The 19,034-nt window shown below is 48.4% G+C and overlaps 7 protein-coding genes across 7 annotated transcripts; 5 read left to right on the top strand and 2 right to left on the bottom strand.

Moving 5' to 3' along the window:
- Positions 1-226: 226 nt before the first annotated feature.
- On the bottom strand, positions 227-3,024 carry LACBIDRAFT_335496 (uncharacterized protein; the record flags this gene model as incomplete). Its single annotated transcript, XM_001890338.1, has 15 exons — positions 227-282; positions 386-397; positions 451-672; positions 743-791; positions 845-1,020; positions 1,084-1,398; positions 1,454-1,828; positions 1,875-1,905; positions 1,968-2,061; positions 2,192-2,283; positions 2,444-2,565; positions 2,627-2,638; positions 2,700-2,744; positions 2,811-2,924; positions 2,994-3,024. 15 exons carry the CDS (start codon positions 3,022-3,024, stop codon positions 227-229), a joined length of 1,746 nt encoding a protein of 581 aa, XP_001890373.1.
- A 6,438-nt stretch (positions 3,025-9,462) lies between these two features.
- On the top strand, positions 9,463-11,107 carry LACBIDRAFT_335493 (uncharacterized protein; the record flags this gene model as incomplete). Its single annotated transcript, XM_001890354.1, has 9 exons — positions 9,463-9,494; positions 9,722-9,816; positions 10,088-10,114; positions 10,195-10,257; positions 10,358-10,392; positions 10,462-10,562; positions 10,665-10,689; positions 10,772-10,776; positions 10,945-11,107. 9 exons carry the CDS (start codon positions 9,463-9,465, stop codon positions 11,105-11,107), a joined length of 546 nt encoding a protein of 181 aa, XP_001890389.1.
- Positions 11,108-11,683: 576 nt separating this feature from the next.
- On the bottom strand, positions 11,684-13,346 carry LACBIDRAFT_335492 (uncharacterized protein; the record flags this gene model as incomplete). The annotated part of the gene is made up of 6 exons (XM_001890337.1): positions 11,684-12,123; positions 12,172-12,284; positions 12,335-12,463; positions 12,517-12,905; positions 12,957-13,251; positions 13,309-13,346. The coding sequence occupies 6 exons, from the start codon at positions 13,344-13,346 to the stop codon at positions 11,684-11,686; spliced, it is 1,404 nt and encodes a 467-aa protein (XP_001890372.1).
- A 223-nt stretch (positions 13,347-13,569) lies between these two features.
- On the top strand, positions 13,570-14,435 carry LACBIDRAFT_335491 (uncharacterized protein; the record flags this gene model as incomplete). The annotated part of the gene is made up of 4 exons (XM_001890353.1): positions 13,570-13,624; positions 13,680-13,721; positions 13,839-14,259; positions 14,315-14,435. The coding sequence occupies 4 exons, from the start codon at positions 13,570-13,572 to the stop codon at positions 14,433-14,435; spliced, it is 639 nt and encodes a 212-aa protein (XP_001890388.1).
- Positions 14,436-15,170: 735 nt separating this feature from the next.
- Positions 15,171-15,852, top strand: LACBIDRAFT_318432 (uncharacterized protein; the record flags this gene model as incomplete). Its single annotated transcript, XM_001890352.1, has 3 exons — positions 15,171-15,250; positions 15,306-15,404; positions 15,465-15,852. The coding sequence occupies 3 exons, from the start codon at positions 15,171-15,173 to the stop codon at positions 15,850-15,852; spliced, it is 567 nt and encodes a 188-aa protein (XP_001890387.1).
- A 199-nt stretch (positions 15,853-16,051) lies between these two features.
- LACBIDRAFT_318431 (uncharacterized protein) lies at positions 16,052-16,593 on the top strand (the record flags this gene model as incomplete). Its single annotated transcript, XM_001890351.1, has 3 exons — positions 16,052-16,135; positions 16,193-16,446; positions 16,500-16,593. The coding sequence occupies 3 exons, from the start codon at positions 16,052-16,054 to the stop codon at positions 16,591-16,593; spliced, it is 432 nt and encodes a 143-aa protein (XP_001890386.1).
- Positions 16,594-16,881: 288 nt separating this feature from the next.
- Positions 16,882-18,918, top strand: LACBIDRAFT_318430 (uncharacterized protein; the record flags this gene model as incomplete). Its single annotated transcript, XM_001890350.1, has 8 exons — positions 16,882-17,193; positions 17,245-17,478; positions 17,525-17,668; positions 17,723-17,893; positions 17,943-18,136; positions 18,195-18,357; positions 18,406-18,554; positions 18,609-18,918. 8 exons carry the CDS (start codon positions 16,882-16,884, stop codon positions 18,916-18,918), a joined length of 1,677 nt encoding a protein of 558 aa, XP_001890385.1.
- Between the last annotated feature and the right edge of the window lie 116 nt (positions 18,919-19,034).

The following is a 19,034-nucleotide window of genomic DNA, read 5'->3' as shown; positions in this document are numbered from 1 at the left end:
CAAACTAATCACGACTTGTATACACGAAATTGAACGAGTTTTTTCTATGCCTATTTTTTGTAAACTGGGAATTATGATCTGATTTGTGGGTCTGAACGTTAGTCACTATGATACACATATGAGATCGCACTGAGTTGTTGAAGTGGCAAGCATTCCATCTTCCTAGCTGTCCTGCAAATTGTGAAGTTTTATATATCGTACTTATGTATATAAATACATAATGGAACTATTTCGCCCAACCAGAAGGATGTGGAAATCGGGAAAAAGAGTCAACGATTCTCCCTGAGTACACAAGTTCGCAGCGCCGTTATGCATCAGCAAAAGGCCGTATAAACTAAGAGATATAAATTAGACAAAGACCCAGAAGGTAGGAGACGGAGCATACCTGCAACGGCAACTGGAAAAGACAGAGTAACTTATTTGTGACGACGACGATGAGGGGGCACTTACAAGCTACTCTTCCAGCAGAGTTCGTCGCCAGATAGCAATCAAATTCTTGAATTAAAGGCGATATCAGTGTTCTGGAACTCATATACCAAATCCACGAATACGCCATACTATAGATTTTGCCAGCCCCGTTGTTTCTCCATTCCTCCTTCCTCTCAACACCATTTGTGTGAAAGATATCCCCCAGTTTCATCGAGTGCCACCTTTTATCGCAGTCCCCTAGATCTATATGTCATTCAGAAGTTAGCGACAGCAGGTGCAAAAATTCCATTTAATGAACAATGTTGTCACTTACTCCAATCCTTCTTTGCTCTAAGTTTTCTCATCGTTTGAAGTTTCCCCGTCTGTGACCCCGTTGTCGTTTGAGTCAGGGCAATTTATGTTCTAGTTTACTCACCCCTAGAGGCCGAGGTTGGGGTTGAGATGATGATGATCCTCGCGCTTCATCTAGCTCGCGCATGTGTGTCTGTTTCAGTCTTTCTATTTCCTCTTTGGCTTTTCGTAGCTCTTCTCTTGTTTGATTTAAAACAGACTGGAGTTGCGCCTCTCTGTCGTTCGGGTTCTCATTATTAACTAGAACTCATTAAAAGACTTGAGAACGACGGCACTCTAGCATTTCAGACAATCCTTACTTACCATTGTTTGCAACCCCTGCACCCTGCACTTCGTACGTTACCGCTATCGGCTGATCCTCCGTACACCCCAGAAAAGAATTAGAAACAAGAGCGATGACATCTGTGTCATATAAGGGAGACTCGCTGTCCTCATCCTGGAAGATCTGAACATTGGGGGCCAAGATATTTTCGGATTTGATAAGGTGGTTCTTCAATGAAGCCAGAGTGTGAGGTGGTGGAATAGCGAGAGTGTTGACGCGACCCAAAGAAGGAGTGTTCTGGTCGAAGGATGTTTTTGACACGGTTTCACCCTGCTCGTCGTAAATGTGGTAGTACACTTGCAGCGTGTAAGGTTAGTTTCTCCTAAGTAAGATGTAAAGACTGCACCATACCATATCGTTGCTCGAAATCCTGTTCAAGTAGGTCTTTTGAAGCTGCTGAACTCTCCACCGCCGATTGTCTCTCATTACTGGACGCTAGCGCTATCGGATCATCAACAGATGAACCTGGCCCAGGTGTGCCTCGGAGGGAGAGACGAGTAGAATCCTCCAAAGCTGTGTTTTCCGTGAGTGACTGATACAGAGTACAGTTTTCGGGAGCTAGGTCTTCAATTTTGCATAGATACCTCTTGAATGATGCAACAGTGTGAGGTGGTCTCACTGATGTGGACAAAATGCGGCTGATGAAGCGGTCGTTGGAATAGATGGGGTTGATCGATTCAAGTGGACCGCCTTTGGTGTATAGTCGGTAGTATACTGCACTTGTGGCTTGAGATCAATTATGCGCGTGCGACTGGATAAGAGAAAGTCGCACCAAAACGAACCCCAGCTCTCAGTTGTGGTGTCTATTCAATCATTCAGAAAACGAGATATTGCCCGACGCGGATGGCACTCCAATGGCACTCACTGGCTCAATTCCTCCTCGGCCATCTTCAGAGAAGGCTGACCTAGATGAACTCCCGTCTTTGCTGTATAACGGCCTTTCTTCGTTAGTGTTCATCCTGTGGGCTTGTCAAGGGAAAGATCAATGAAACAGCCATCGTGTTTCTCATGCTGCAAATAATAAGGCACGACCGCACAAGCTCCCGACATTTCGGACATCACCGAAACCCTTTTGAGGCAATTACACACAGCCACACAGTTGGAGCACCACTCCATCCTCTCTCCGCATTCCCTCCTTTTTTATCTAAATCACGTCTTTGATACATGAAGTTGAAGGAGTCCTTTTTTTGTCATGACATTGATAATGTTGACAAATTTTGGACAAATTGCGATGATGTGATATTGAACGCTGAGTTGTTGAAGTGGCAAGCATTCAATTTCGAAGCTGTCGTGCAACTTGCATGGGATCGTAGTTGTGGTGTACACATCGTATGCACTTACTTTCATAAATAGTAATGGAACCGTTTCACCCAACCAGTATTGAAGGGCGTGGAGCTCATGAGTTAGAGTCAATGTTTCTCCATGATTATACAAGTTCGCAGCATCGTTATGCTCAGCAAAAACTCGTATAAACTAAAAGATCTAAATTAGACAAAGATCCAAAAGGTAGGGGACGGAGATTACCTTTAACAGCAACTGGAAAAGACAGAGTTTTTCAGCAACTTATTTGTGACGACGATGATGAGGGGGCACTTACAAGCTACTCTTCCAGCAGAGTTCGTCGCCAGATAGCAATCAAATTCTTGAATTAAAGGTGATATCAGTGTTCTGGAACTCATATACCAAATCCACGAATACGCATGCATACTATAGATTTTGCCAGCCCCGTTGTTTCTCCATTCCTCCTTCCTCTCAACACCATTTGTGTGAAAGATATCCCCCAGTTTCATCGAGTGCCACCTTTTATCGCAGTCCCCTAGATCTATATGTCATTCAGAAGTCAGCGACAGCAGGTGCAAGATTCCATTTAGTGGACAATGTTGGCACTCACTCCAATCCTGCGTTGCTCTAAGTTTTCTCATCGTTTGAAGTTTCCCCATCTGCGACTCCGTTGTCGTTTGAGTCAGGGCAATTTATGTTTTAGTTTACTCACCACCAAAGAATGAGGTTGGGGTTGAGATGATGATCCTCGCGCTTCATCTAGCTCGCGCACGTGTGTCTGTTTCAGTCTTTCTATTTCCTCTTTGGCTTTTCGTAGCTCTTCTCTTGTTTGATTTAAAACAGACTGGAGTTGCGCCTCTCTGTCGTTCGGGTTCTCATTATTAACTAGAACTCATTAAAAGACTTGAGAACGACGGCACTCTAGCATTTCAGACAATCCTTACTTACCATTGTTTGCAACCCCTGCACCCTGCACTTCGTACGTTACCGCTATCGGCTGATCCTCCGTACACCCCAGAAAAGAATTAGAAACAAGAGCGATGACATCTGTGTCATTTAAGGGAGACTTGTGTCCTCATCCTGGAAGATCTGAACATTGGGGGCCAAGATATTTTCGGATTTGATAAGGTGGTTCTTCAATGAAGCCAGAGTGTGAGGTGGTGGAATAGCGAGAGTGTTGACGCGACCCAAAGAAGGAGTGTTCTGGTCGAAGGATGTTTTTGACACGGTTTCACCTTGCTCGTCGTAAATGTGGTAGTACACTTGCAGCGTGTAAGGTTAGTTTCTCCTAAGTAAGATGTAAAGACTGCACCATACCATATCATTGCTCGAAATCCTGTTCAAGTAGGTCTTTTGAAGCTGCTGAACTCTCCACTGCCGATTGTCTCTCATTACTGGACGCTAGCGCTATCGGATCATCAATGGATGAACCTGGCCCAGGTGTGCCTTGGAGGGAGTGTAGATGTATGGAACTCAGAGTCAGACACAAAGTGATGACGACTGAGGTGAGGAGAAATAGAGTTTGGGTTTATATAGTAAAAAAGCGGTGGCTTGGGATAAAGACTGGTAAAGAGCGTAAATATTGAGGTCACGAGGGGTCTCCTCTAACACTCCCCCAGACGACGAGGGACCTCTAGACGTCCAATTTGAGTGCTCGGATGAGCTTTTGATGAGTAATGCGGGGAAGTGGCTTTGTAAAGATGTTGGCGAGGTTTTCCTTGGATGGGATTTGGACGAGACCAATCTCTCCTTCTGCTACGGGTTCTCTAATGTAGTGGTGTCGAATATCGATGTGTTTTGCGCGTGCGTGACCCTTGGTATTGAGGGTGAGGGCGATAGAGGCAGTGTTGTCGCTGTGGAGCATAGTGGGGAACTTGCGCATGAGTCCGACCTCGGACATGAAGGAGTACATCCACAGTGCTTGTTGAGCGGCGCGCGTGAGCGCCATGTACTCTGCCTCCGTAGTTGATAGCGTGACAGTTGCTTGGCATTTGGCGCTCCAGGATACAGCTCCCCCGGCCATAGTGAACACGTATCCTGAGGTAGATCTGCGCGTGTCGACGTCCCCTGCGTAATCCGCATTGACGAAACCGATGGGATCGAGGCCCCCTCCTCTGTTGTATGTGATTTTATAGCTGATCGTCCCTTTGATGTAGGCGAGGAGGTGGAGCATTGCCCTCCAATGCACTGGTCCAGGGTTTGCCTGGAAGCGTGCGAGGATGCTGAATGCATATGCGATGTCGGGGCGTGTGGCGACCTGCGCCCACATGCACGATCCAAGGGCCTCTCGATATGGTTTGTCGTTCATGTAATGGTGGTCTTCGTCAGTTTTGGGGCAGTCGGACTCGGATAACATGGTTCCTGAGGGCAGTGGGGTGGATTTGGTGTTGCAGTGTAGCATCCCGAAGCGTTCTAAAATACGCCGAAGGTAAGCCTCTTGGGATAAGGAGATCACACCTGTTTCCTTGTCCTTCTCCACTCAAATCCCCAGAATGTATCCCTGATCCCCCACATCTTTAATCTCGAAACATGCCTCAACTTCTTTCTTTGCCCTCTCCGCCCCTTCCTTCGTTGAGGACGCTCCAAATATATCGTCGGTGTACGTGCTGGTGATAGTGTGTTCATCCTTGATTAGGCGGGAATGGACGCATGGGTCTTTATAGTAGCCCAGGGACTTGTATGCACTCGTCATTTCGCGCTGGAAGTCGTGGCCGCCTTGCATCATACCATATAGAGTTTTGACAACCTGCAAGACCTTGTTCTCCTCCCCCTGGGTGACAAAACCAGGGGGTTGCTGCATGTAAGTTGTGAATGTGTTGGTGCTGTAGAGGTATGCGGCGACGATGTCGGCCTGCCAGAGGTGTAAGTCAAGGGCAGCGGCGATGACGGCGACCATGCGGAAGGATTCCAGGCGTACAACGGAGGCGTAAGTCTGGTTGTAATCCAGGCCTGGGATTTGGGTGTAGCCCTTTGCAACCAGACGAGCCTTGCGCTTGATAATGTCACCGTCAGCATTGTACTTGTTCACGTAGACCCACATTGAGTCTATGACATGCGCATCAGGTGGCATGTCTACGAGCTCAAACACGCCCCTCTCCCCCAAGATGGACCATTCGGTCTCCATAGCAGGCTTCCACAACTCGGGGCGCGTCATTGCCTCCCAGTAATTTCGTGGGACCTGGGAGTTAGGGAGTGTGGTCAGCAAAGTGGTCGTGTCTGGTGTGGGCGCACCAGTTCCGAGCATGGCGAGACGCACAGAGCGTCGAGGGGCAGCTGATGGCTCCATTGTGGGTGTATCTCCACTGGGTGTATCGGGGGTCGTGGGTACGACGAAACTGGGCGCAGGGTGTAAAGGTGGATCAGTGGTGCGAGGGCGTGGTGCGAGTGGTTTTGGTGGGGTGACAATCCCAGGTGGGCCATTGTTGGTATCCTGGGGGGTTTCATCGTCGTCCTCGTTGTTGACGTCAACGAGAGCAGGCATATCATTGTAGGAGATAGTGCAATGGCCTTTGCCTTCTTTGAAGATGACATCACGACTTTTGATCATTGTGCCTGATGCCTGATCCCATAATTTATAGGTCCCGCGCCCGAAGTACCCTATCAGTACGTATTTGATTGATCGGGGCAAGAGCTTCGACACACCTATCTCCTCCGGGATCTTGGCATATGCTGTGCATCCAAAAGGCCATAAATGAGATACGTCTTGATGTTTGTTGGTCCACTTTTCAGCAGGTATGCGCCCAGGGTGACGAGCAGAGGGGATCAAGTTGTCAGTGTAGATGGTGAAGGATGCGGCATCAGCCCATAGAGATGGAGATAAGCCGGAGTCGGTGAGAAGACAACGGGTTCTTTCGATGACAGTGCGCATCCCACGTTCTGCCACCCCGTTCTGACCATGGGCATAGGGTGCGCTAAATTCCACTGTGATACCGTGCTTCGCCGTGTACTCCCTCCATTTTTCATTGAAGAACTCGCTCCCCATATCGACCCTCACCCAAATAAGCTTCTTCCCAGTCTCCCGTTCTGACTTAACGTGGAACTCCATGAACGCAGTGAGGGTGGTGTCCGCGGATTTTGAATTTAGGAAGTACCCTACATGGTAAGATGATCCCCCATCGTTGAAAGCCATCATGTACTCTGCTCCCCCAACAGATCGGACACAAGCAGGCCCCCACAAGTCAATGTATACCCACTCCAAGACCTCAGTCTCAGGTTCAACCACTCCGTCATACGGGCACGTCGTCTGTTTCCCATATATGCAGTCTTTGCACTTTCCCTTGAGTTCGACACTTCCCACAATGTCGAGCCCGTCAACTAGTCCCCTTTTGGCCATATCAAGGATCGAGCGTGTACCCGCATGTCCAAAACGTCTGTGCCACACCTCGAGATTGGTGGGCTTCGAGAGGGAATGGGCGACGAGGGCATGCATGCCAGTAGTTTGAGGCCCAACGGAGAGTAAGTACATCCCATTGCTCCCAATACCCTTCATTAACGTCTGTTTCTGCCCATCATGGAGGTCATAGAAAGTTATGCCTCCGCCTCCAAAAAGTGCCCAGCAGTTCACCTCATCGAGTTTCCCGATGGAGATGAGGTTGGCGATCAGATCAGGTGTGTGGACTGTGTTCTTAAAAGTTATCGTCATTTTTAGAGGGCCAGATACGATGGTTTTAGTGACTGGGCCATGTCCGATGATGCGGAATTGTCCCCCTTTATTTGCTGGCTGGCCTTCGTCGGGTTTGGATAGTGCATGGTAGGTGGTAAAATCCGAGCGGTTGACAAAACAATGCTTATTTGCCGCAGAGTCTGCGTAGGTGGGTACGTTTTGGTCGGAATTCGTGATGGGGTAATTACCGTTTAGGTTGGAGACGAGGGCGAGGGTTATCTCAGAGGAGGGCAAGGTGTTGGTGAAGGCTGCTGTTACTGACGAGTTATTTGTAGATGGGTTCGTGTTTCGGGGTTGCGCTCCCCCTCGTTGTCTGAAACCTGGGGGGAATTGGCCTTCTTTCCCCCCACCACGCCAGTAACAGTTGTCTATGGTATGTCCTCGGCGTCCACAATTTCTGTTTGCACACTGAAGTTGGCTGCGAGGTCGTCTTGCATCTGTCTGTAGGGCCGTTACGACGGTAGCTGGGTTTACCACAGACTTAGAGCGGTCTGTGCGACTCCAGTGGATCATTAAACAGCTAATAACGTCCGCAGATGACTTTGCCTCGTATAGCATCCCAACAACACTGTCCCAGGAGGGTGGGAGCAAGGATAGGATGATCATGCGGAAATCCGCATCGGTGATCTTTGCTCCAGCATTGTTCGCTGTTACCCATTTTGTGCAGAGGTTGGAAATGTGGGTAGGGAAATCGTTGCCCTCGGAGAAGACAGTGTTGCGGAGATCGCGCTGAGTGGTGACAACAGCGAGGTCAGATGAGATTTTATATTGGGAGGTGAGTGAGGTCCACGCTTCTGCCATGGTGCCATCGAGCTTAAGGCCTAGCCCAATGGCATTTTTAGTGTTGTAAAGGAGTAGTGCGCACAGCCATGCGTCGCGCATTGCCCATTCCGCGCCGGATGGGGTACTGGAGTACCAGGGAGTGGGATCGTCGGGAAGTGGGATGTTTGGCGCAACGGGGGTGTAGTGTAAATCAGTGGTGTTTTGGGGGGAAGCTGGATTCAGTATAGTCCCTTTTAGGTAGCCTAGAATGCCTCAGCTGCTGGCTGCAACGGTAATGAGAGTTTCGAAGGTAGCAAAGTTTCTACCATTGAATTTCTCCGTCTCCGAAAAGATAGCTGGGTTGGCAGTCGACGACATTTTTGTGGGAGTGTGTGGGGTGCGAAAGTATAGGCTTTACGAGTCGCAAGTGGGATAGTAAAGCAAGTAGCAAGTGGTGTCTGTAGTTCCTGTTATTAAAGTGCAACGGGGCCCATAACCTGTAGTCATATGGAACTCAGAGTCAGACACAAAGTGATGATGACTGAGGTGAGGAGAAATAGAGTTTGGGTTTATATAGTAAAAAAGTGGTGGCTTGGGATAAAGACTGGTAAAGAGCGTAAATATTGAGGTCACAAGGGGTCTCCTCTAACAGGGAGAGACGAGTAGAATCCTCCAAAGCTGTGTTTTCTGTGAGTGACTGATACAGAGAACAATTCTCAGTAGTTAGGTCTTCAATTTTGCATAGATACCTCTTTAGAGATGCAACGGTGTGAGGTGGCCTCACTGATGTGGACAAAATGCAACCAACGAAGCGGTCGTTGGCATAGATGGGGTTGATTGATTCAAGTGGACCGCCTTTGGTGTATAACCGGTAGTACACTGCGTGTGTGGCTTGAGATCAATGATGCACATGCGACTGGACAAGAGAAAGCCGCACCGTAACGAACCCCAGCTCTCAGATGTGGTGTCTATTTCAGAGAATGACATATTGGTGGCTGACGCGGATTCCAATGGCACTCACTGGCTCAATTCCTCCTCGGCCATCTTCAGAGAAAGCTGACCTAGATGCACTCCTGTCTTTGCTGTATGACGGCCTTTCTTCATGAGTGTGCATCCTGTGCGCTAGTCAAGGGAAAGATAAACAACCACAGCATGCTAGCTCAATTGCTCTCCCGACATTTCGGACATCACCGAAACTCTTTTGAGATAATCATAATGCACAGCCACACAGCCTCAAGAGAAAACATGGTTCGCACCACTGTCCACTCCATCCCATTCTCTCTGCATTCCCTCCTTGTTTATCTTAACCACAGCTTTGATTTGGCTTTGATACATCATTATACGTGTACATAGTTTTGACATCATCAGGCAAGCAGCGAATGATGAGTAACTTTTCATTTCACTGGTTTTTTCATTGCCAGGCTTAGGTGATTTCCTGGAGTATATTGCAGGTTATTTCACCTTAGGCCTGGCACTTCTCAAGCGCTAGGTGGCCTCAGAGGCCAATTCTTTGACTGGTGGTAATTGACCTCAGAGGGGGTGATCACGCCACTTCCCACGCTCTGTCACGCCAAAAATAGACTTTTGCAAGGTTGCCACCAGCCACCTCCCAGCGATTGACGACGACGACCTCGTCAGCCTCAATTCAACAGACATGGGTATGACTGTCGCCTGGGGGTATCTATGGTATGTAAAACTCCACTCCAGTGACCACCTATGGACTACCACTGACAGCTTCCTTGTGACCAAGGGAGCTAGATCTTTTGATTCATTTCCGTCAATGGGAATAGCGAGAGGACTCACTGCACCAGTGGTCTTTGACATCTACTGTTCTGAGGCATTTGGGATGATGGCGAAGACTCGTGAGGCAGCGTGACAGGCATCATGAACCGGCTTGTAACAACTTTCAGTAGGCATGTGCCGATATCGCTCATTCTTGGTGGTCACCACTGTCCGGACGGGGTCAACACATATCGGGCATCTCATTTAGCTCTAGTCAATCAGAGAGGTCAGTCTTGTTACCCTTTGTTCTTGATGCTTCATCTAAAACGCTTGAGAAACCAACCTGCGAGGAATTTGCGCCCTCATCCCTCATTCCCATTTCTATTTGTCAAGCCGTTAGATCGACCGCCCTACTACTGCAGGTCATTCGACGTTCAAGACTTGACATTGATCGCCGCATCTGCTCAATGAATGACTCGGACACATTCATCGATCCCTCACTCTGTCGCAAACACCGGCATCATGCAGAATTGACGCTAATCCAATGGTATCGGAAGGCGAGGATGAAGTAGGACTGTTTGGCAGTAAGTACCTCTTATCGCGTGCCAGATTCTGTCCTGAATACCACATACAACGCTCACATTGCTCCCTGTCTTCTTCTCAGAATACCACATACCACGCACACATCGCTCCCTTCTTCGTGTAACTAGGTTCTTGTTGGCCGACTGTGTGTAATTCTGACGACGGGCTCTCTTGAATGTCGATCCTTCATTCCTGGCATCAAAGTATATGTGTTGAATGTTTTGTATGTCACAACGTATGATCAGGTTTTGATATGTCCGATACTTGCCCAGCCCAGGCTGTAAGAATTGACCAAAATGTGGTGCATTAATCCCATTTTGCCTATTTCACAGACACTGGTTCCACCCAGTATTTCCAAAAGTCTGGGTTCCATTCCATGGGGGAAACTGGGGGAAAAATGGGCATTTCCGCCCAGAATTTGTTTGATCCATACAATTACAGCAATCAAATGTAATTCCGCGTGGTTCCTGGTTCTACCTCTTCTATATATATATTTCCGCAGGGTTCTCCCATCAAACATGTTTCCCCTCTTCTATAAATATATTTCTGCAGGGTTCTCCCATCAAATATGTTTCCCGTGAGTTTATTATTAGCCAGACAGGTGTCATCTCCATTGATGTACTTACCTTTCGTTGTTTTGATACACACATCAAAAACAGCTGCAGTATGTCTTCCTCATGTCAATGATCATTTGATAAGTTTTCCGCATTCTTATGTTTTTATTTTATTTACTTTTGGTCTCTCTCTCTGGCATCTACCGCACTAATCAATCACTTTTAGGTTCCGAAATGATCACCCTCAGCTTTTGTTCATTTGATATGTTTTTTTTTAGTTTTTTTTTTGGCCCTCCCATTCCTCCCGGCATAACCCGTGCACACCACGTATTTTCGACATGGATAGGCCATCGTCGTATCCCTCCTGCACTCATTTTAGAGTGGAAGATCATGCAAAACGGCATTTGCGTCTACGCTGAAGTTCGCCGTGCTGTCACGTGATGGTTCAACTTGTCCAATCCATGCTCGAGTTTAAGACGTCACCCTCGTACACCAAGAAATTATTAGACATACACTAAGTACATTATAAGAGATATGTTGTATATATGAGGAATGTCCAAGATTGTAACAAGAAAAGGGAAATATGACGGCAAGAAGATCAGTTGAGAAAAGTCAAGTTTCAAAAAAAATTACTCGTGAACATGCCTCACGGCGCTCTATTTGCCTGACAGAAACTGAAGTGGCGGGGCCCTCGCCAGGTTGATTGATGTGAGTAGCGACGGTCTCGAGAACGCGATGTGTGAATGGTAAACTAGTTTGAGGGCGCGGCTTGGCTGGATTGTCTGTCAGCTCCTCCTGTATACAATCCACGACCAGAGACAAACCTTTTAACCATTTGATCCAATACCCATATGACTTCCTCAACAGCCGCTACCCAACCTGGGTCTCGAGCGCAATCTTTCAAGCCCTCCGCCCACCACACGAGCGTCGCCATCACGGTAAGGAATGCGTTCCTCCCGTGTTTGTTCACAACCGTCCAACCGCCATCTCCCCCTGAGGCCAATCGATGCGAGGCATTTAATGCGATGTCTTGCCAGTTCTCCTCCCCGACCTGGTCCTGAGGGCTGGAACCTCTCCCTCGACAGCACCGCTCTCATCGTCACCGTCGTCGCTGTTGTTGCTCTTGCCATCGTCTTCCTCATCGTCGGTGGGAGGCTCCTCAGCGCCGGAATCAGATGGATTTGACCCATTGGACGTAACTGCCAAGCTCTTCCCCTTCTTTGATATCCGTGCCCTCTTTGCCTTCTTTGCCGGATTCTTTGTACTTTTCCCAGCCTTTCGCTTGCGTCGTGTTTTCAAGTCCGTGGAGTGGGAAGTCGGGGCAGAGGGCATAGGCAAGGGTGTGGGTGACGGCGGGGTAGATGAAGGTGGAGAGTCTGAAGTGAATGACGTTGATGGTCCTGCAGTGGGGGGTTCAGAGGATGGAATGAGTGCCCGTGCGCGTTGCTGTTCCATAGCTTGTAGATAGTTAGCAATGACAAAAGAACATGCGATAGGAGACTTACTGTAACAGGTCGAAACAAAACCCAAAAACGCTCGCTTAGCGACATCCCACTTCTCCTTCTCGGCGAAGGGCCAAAGCTTTGGTGACGGTGCGAGGTTACAACCATGGTGGATACTAGTCAAAGCTCAATCGCGTGAATGTTTCGTGATGAAAACACAACGTACCCAATTATGTTCAGCTGACCCTTTTTCTTCGGCTCAGGTCCCCCAATCAACACCGACAAGTTCATGCCGATCGCCTCTCCTATGATCTGAATGAGCAGTCCCAAAAGGTTAGGAAGGCGATCAAGAACTCTGAAGAGTATCAGTCGGCGCGAGCCAGCCGTTGTCAAATTAAATGTACATACTCTTGAGCAGCCTCAGGATCCATCAGCCCCTCCTCTCCCTCCAAATTTTCGAGGTGCTTCTTGTGTTCAAGATGTTCCTGCTGTACTATCTCCTCCCAGTGCTGGCGTTCGGCATCGTCGAGTCGTTTGAATGCCGCCATTTTGAACTCATTGCGAGCAGAGGCAAGTAAGTTTTTGGGTTTTCCGCTCTGCTTGAACTCCGCGTCGAAGGTGGCTTTCATTTCAGGAAAGTGCACCTTGGCCCATGCCTCCCATGGCGCGCTTCGCTTCGGTGGGGTACTGTCATGACCCAAGAGTCTCGATACGAGAATGGACATTGGGTCCTTGCCTCCGCAGTGTGGGAGCTTGACAGTCTTCTTACACCGGTACTCGAACCAGCCGTAGAGTGACTGAAATGACCGTCAATACTCAAATGTTAAGGTGTTCCTGAGTATATGTACAGTTCGTGTGCGCTCAACAACCTCAGCCTTCAACTTCTTATTTTCTTTCGATAAGATTTCGCATCCATCAGGACCGACAGGTAGGGTCGTCTTGGGCAGATCAGATTCGGCGGAGAGGGGGATTGTCCAGTGAAAACGAGTGAACCATGCATTGACGATGCCGTCAAGAACCCCGGGAGCCTTTTTCAACAAAAGCACAGTTTTGTAGTCGTCGATGTAGCTCTCTAGAAAAGCAAGGCGAGCGCCTTTTGCCCAGTTACGCTTCAAAACACGCAAGAGTGCTTCTTTATCGACCCTGGATGTTTGATATCAGATCAAAACATCACGTTAGTGTTTTAAATTTTAGACTTACTCTTCAACATTGTCAATGTTGCCAACATTATCGTCCATCTTGCTTTCTGGGGCAGAGAGAGTTCGGGAAAAAATTGGTACGTACTTACATCGATCTGGGTCTACGCGAGGCTCGTGCTCATTATCGGCTCTTACGTCTTATTACATAGGTGGGAAGGGTTCTCGTTCTAGATAAAGGCGCGTTCGACGCCAAATCCCCTTCTCTGACTCCCCCCATTCGCTTACCATCCAACTCAACCTTTGACGAGCTAAAACTTTTCCAATGGCCAAGCTACCCAATGATGGAGCACCGATCGGTTCCCCATCATCGGTAGGCGGTAAGTTTCGAACGTTCCTCTTTCTCTTCCCACACTGACGGCGACGGGTTCTCAGACCTTGAAGATGTTCTTGCCCGTCTTTCCATCACCTCAGAGGGTGCATGAGAGATCCTTCGTGCGCTGGTAACACTTGCCAATAGCAGTCCTTCGCCGAATCTCGCATCGACCAATTCAATCACATCTCCTGACTCCATAATTACCGCTTCTCCCACAGTCGCCGCCTTGGACGACAATCAACTCTCGGACACCAGCGCGGCCTCTATCATTTCACTCTCAGATTTTGGTGACAGCGAAAACCCCACCCCTGCCAGCTCTACCACCTTAGTTGCCACTACCCCGCTCAATGTCGTCTCCCTTACCCCAGTTGTCGCAGCAGCTCCCATTGCAATCGCCTCGCCCAACCTTGCAGCTCCCACCGCCAACGCTGTGGGAGTCCAAGCAGCTGTTGTCGCTGGAGCCACACCTGTTGCAGCTCCACTTTATAACACTCTTCCAGTGAATGCGCCGGCCAATGCCACCTTGCCTCCCGCACACCTCCACGCCTTGCCATACGGATATCATGTCCCAGCCGCCAATGCCGAGGGCCCATTTTATGTGGTCACTTGCGGCCGCAACGTTGGTGTATTCAACGGCTGGTATGCTATCACGTCCTCTGTCGAAAGATTACCTTATTAACCACATTCGGAACAGGGAAAATACATCCCCTCTTGTCACGGGTGTCTCTCACGCCGTCTTTAGTCGTGTTGCGAGTATGGCTGAAGGCCACGCCAGGATGAATGCGGCAATTACCTCTACTTTGCATTGTATTTGACTTAGGAGTGTAGTTGTAGTGTAGTCGAGTCGATTTTGTTACATGTTTTTTGCACCAAAATATCATCACCATTCACCCCCCCCTACCACACTGTTTCGTTCTAAGCATCAGTACTCAGTACTCAGGTTTGATTTGAAAATCCGTATGTGGTTGATCTCCGAACTTCGAAACACAATTCAAACATTACAATGCGGCACTAATATCCATCCCTACCCTAACCTATATCAGTTACACCCTCGCAGTGTTACAATACACTCGATAGTGCAATGCTCTTGACTTCCGTTGACTTTGTTGTCCATCGCTGAAGTTCAGGGGTTAATCTCCTTGAAGTGTCAAAACATATATTAAACATTGCGCTGACGGTTCAATATCCCTCCCCACCTTTAAATATTTTGGATATGCACCCATGCTACTTCAATACACCCTATAGTTCAAAGTTTTTAACTGTACAATTAGATTGAGTAAAAGTCAGATGAAACTCGAGCCTTCATCTAAGACTCCTGTTAGCGCTTTGCCTCAACTCCGCGACTTTGGCTCCTGCCACAGGCGCACTCCACAGTTTAATTTTTTTTTTTACATCGTTAGAACGGTGCTTGATTCCACTTTCTAACCCTCTATTTACTTTTGTATGAATCATCCAATTGCTTGAGGTAGAAAGAAAAAGTCGTAAGAATTGAACAGACCACGTGCGCCTAATAGCACAGCTATCAAGTCTTGTGCTACGTTCAACACGACATGCCTCGTCCTACGCTCTACAAGACACCTGAAGAGAAGGCTGCCGCATGCCGTGCTACTTCTAAAAAATACTATGAAAAGTGGGTAGCTCTATGTTTCGTGATATTTTTGTTATTCTGACCTCCGCAAATGTAGGCATCGAGTTCAAATTAATCGCCGATCGCATCGTAAATACAAAAAGAAACTACAGACTGTTAGGAAGGATAGCAGTACTACAGCCAAGGTCTCCGAAAGGTACGTTCATCCGGTTCCTCCGCTTTCTATCAGCATCAAGTTCTGACATTCAACGGTTAGATGTGATCCATTGTGGCTTATGGAGAAGGCCAAAGAACAATTTATGAAACTTACACATGGCACTCTGTATACGTATCTCGACGAGATCGCCCAATACTGCATCGCCAACCCTGAAGAGGCCCTGGGCTTCTGCGCGTTGATGGAGGAACAGTGGAATGCATTTATGATGGAAGTTCAGGGGGTGCTCGGAGATATATTGCAAATTTATGGATGCGGAGACATCTGGAAAAAAGCAGACATGGTAGCCCGCGACATCAGGCACGTTGTGAGCCTTGTTGAGGAGATCCATATGCAGGCAATGAGTTCCGTCGATGACATCGCAGATTGGTGTTCCAGCGGCATTTTCGGTTATCAGATCTGTCCTGAGGGCGCCAAGGTGGTTATCTAGTTTGTATCTAGTCAAATCTTATTCTTTTGTACCTATCTGAACGACCCTACTTACCTACTTGTCTGTTTATTGCTGATGTGGATTAACCCACAGATTTTGGTCTGAGGTCGCCTGTATAGTTATTAAGCCACAAAAATAAAGTTCGACTCAGCATGTAGTCAAGACTCGCCTTGTCGAAAACCCCCATCGTCCATCCCAAATGGCCAAGCGCTCGCTCAAACCCAAACCTTACAAACCCAAGTTCGTCGACACCGGCAACAATCTTGGCAAAAGGCGCCGTGAGGTATGATTGTGTTGAATTTCAAATGGCACCGGACCCTGACATGAGATCGATCGTTAGATCGCTGCCCAAGCCAAGTTAGACGAGATTGCTGCCGCGAAACGGCACCGCAAGTGGGAGCAAAAAGATGTTTTGAAGCAGCTCTTGCCTAGCTTTGTTGCTGCTTCCAAGGAGGGCCAAGTCACTGCTTATATGTCTCGCGCTTGTTTGGTGTGGTTCGCTTTCCTGAGCCTGCAGATGAGGAGGTTTTCGTCAATGAAGAGTTCAAAGATGACCCAGCTTACGAGGAATACATTCGGGAAGCGCGTCGTAAGGCAAGTTCACTCATTCATTGTGTGTTGCGCACGCTAGCTGAACCGCTTCGAAGTGGATGCGCAGGAAGCTCTCCTGGATGTGTGGGAGCTTCGCGACTAAAGAGGATGGTCCAAAGCCCGAGAAACCTGTTTGGGTGCTGGAGTTGAACTTGGCAGCGCAGGGGATTCTAAGCAAATTAGAAATACCTTGGAAATGGGACCCTGAGGCATTGGCGGCGTTGGAGGCCCTAGAGAAATGTGTGGCTCCATGCGAGAGGTAAAGAACGGTCTCTGTAGCCTTACAAACTGTTTGTAATTTGAACTAGAAACCGTTTGTAACGCTACTTGATTAGATTAGTGACTTTAAACATTAGAAACCATTTGTAATGCTTATAACGTGATAGATAGATCTAGATTGATCTAGCCGTCTTTTGTTCATATCACCTTTTCTCATCCATGAGGGGTAAGGTACTAAGGCCCAGGGGCAAGGCCAAACGTTATGTTGTCGTGTGTGACTCTGACGACGACGACGAACGTCAGGACATATCTATCCCACAATCTCAGACTGTCCACATCTCTGACAGTGGACATCGCATTATTCAAACCCCTCTTTCTCCACAAAAAGCTACATCTGCCGCTCGTCGCAGTCCATCCCCTCAGTATGAGTGGAATCCAAGTACCAAATACGACAACGTAGAAGAGACGACTCTTGATTTGGGAGGGGGAACTGTAGCCGAGAAGGTCGCGGCTAAACGGTATCCAACCTCGGTAAGTTTTCACATGTCCACCGCATATTGTTACTAATTTCACAATGTTCAGGACGCCCCTCTGTGTGAGTGGGCCAGAGCTACACCCCAAGACCCTGGTTATCGAGAAGAGTATTTGTTGGAAATGTTGAGGCTAGAGGGACGGGGAGACAGGTTGACGGATGACTGTATGTCTTGCTGCACAGGGGGGGGCATCTACCGTTGCGATGATTGTATGGGCCATTTGAGAGAGTGCCTTGATTGCTGCTTGAAGCGTCATGAGCACCTCCCCTTGCATATCATCCAGGTTTGTTTCTATCATTCCGACTTTCTCAGTTCTTATTAGCTTTTAGAAGTGGAACGGTATTTTTTTTGAGAAGATCTCGCTCAGATCGATGGGGCTGCGAGTTCAGCTTGGACACATCAATTCGACTTGCTTGCTACCCCAGCCTGGCCACAAGGACTTCACAGTCCTCCATACCAATGGCCTCCACTACGTGGCTGTGGACTTCTGTGGCTGCGACCAAAGGGTTATCTCCAATCGGTAGCAGCTCCTCCGCGCGGAATGGTTTCCCGCGACAATCCATCAACCACAGACGTGCGCAACATTTCGGCTTCTGGAACTCTTCCACGTCATTACGCTGTCAGGAAAACTCTCCGGTCACGAATTCTACAGGGCCCTCGAGTTCCTCACTGATAACACTGAGCTCGAGATTCCTAAGGTAAGTTTGGTATGCATTGTAAGATTCCGGTCACTTACAAGTCTGTTAGACTCGATATAAGTCCCTCATGCGCATGATTCGTGAGTTTCGCCACCTGAAGCTCATGAAGCGCCATGGGCGAGGGAACTTCAAGCACGGCATCACTAGTACAGCTCGCGGGGATCTGGCTACCCTTTGTCCAGCATGCCCGATACCCGGAGTCAACCTTCCGGAAAAGTGGGAAGATGTTGGAATAGAATGGAAGTAAGCATCATCTCTGTTATTTCAGTAGAGCCGAGCTGATTAGTGAATGTTTCTCAAGGTTTCTTTACGTGCTCATAATTGCCATGGACGCGAATTTTCGCTTGAAGAATCTGATGTGCTCGAGCCTCAAGAAGGACCCTGGATTACATACAGGGTTTGCGTACTTCCCTGAAGACACGCCGTACCAAAAACATATTTTAAAGTATGCCACCCAAAAGGATGTACGTAGTGCTCTCGTTTACTCTGTGCGGGTATTGATTTTATTAAAGATTAGCACCTGCAGTGGCTTCAAGATGTCGGCAAATGCAGAGACACAATTCTCGGCCGGTTTACGCTCAACCGGCGTAGGAATGTGCCTCTGCGCTAGACATGAAATCATTCGCCCTGGGGGCGTGGGAGACCTTCAGAAAGGTGAACGGTATGTACCTCTTGAGTTGAGCCAATATGCCGGAGCTGATTTCCACTGACTTAGGTACTGCAATATGGATTTCGTGTTACTATCTGCCCTCGCTCCGCTCCTCGTCGCTTCGGTTTTCATCTCCTACGACATCGCTTGCCAATTCAAGCTTGGCTTCGAAACACGAATGCCCAAGTTACCGAAGGGTTTACATATTCCGCCGGACGTACAGCTCGACTGGGGCATCCCTAAGTGTCACTGCCCCATGCATAAGGTGCCTTGCCAGGCGCCCCATTCGCTAAATTTCAAGCCTGGTGTGGGCCGCACTGACGGTGAGGGAATTGAACGGAGCTGGGCCGAGATGAACCGTGTCGTTAGTGTTTAAAGGTTCAGTCCATAGGACCGCAAAAAACCGGTGGACCGAACTGAACCGGACCATGGTCCGGTCTTTTTTTTGGTTGCAGTTGCCCCAATTTGGGGTTGGTCTGGTTGCCAGTTGCC

The sequence above is a fragment of the Laccaria bicolor genome, genomic scaffold (genome assembly GCF_000143565.1).
Source record: "Laccaria bicolor S238N-H82 LACBIscaffold_90 genomic scaffold, whole genome shotgun sequence".
NCBI classification, from domain to species: domain Eukaryota; kingdom Fungi; phylum Basidiomycota; class Agaricomycetes; order Agaricales; family Hydnangiaceae; genus Laccaria; species Laccaria bicolor.
This window is presented reverse-complemented; position numbering and strand designations above follow the sequence as displayed.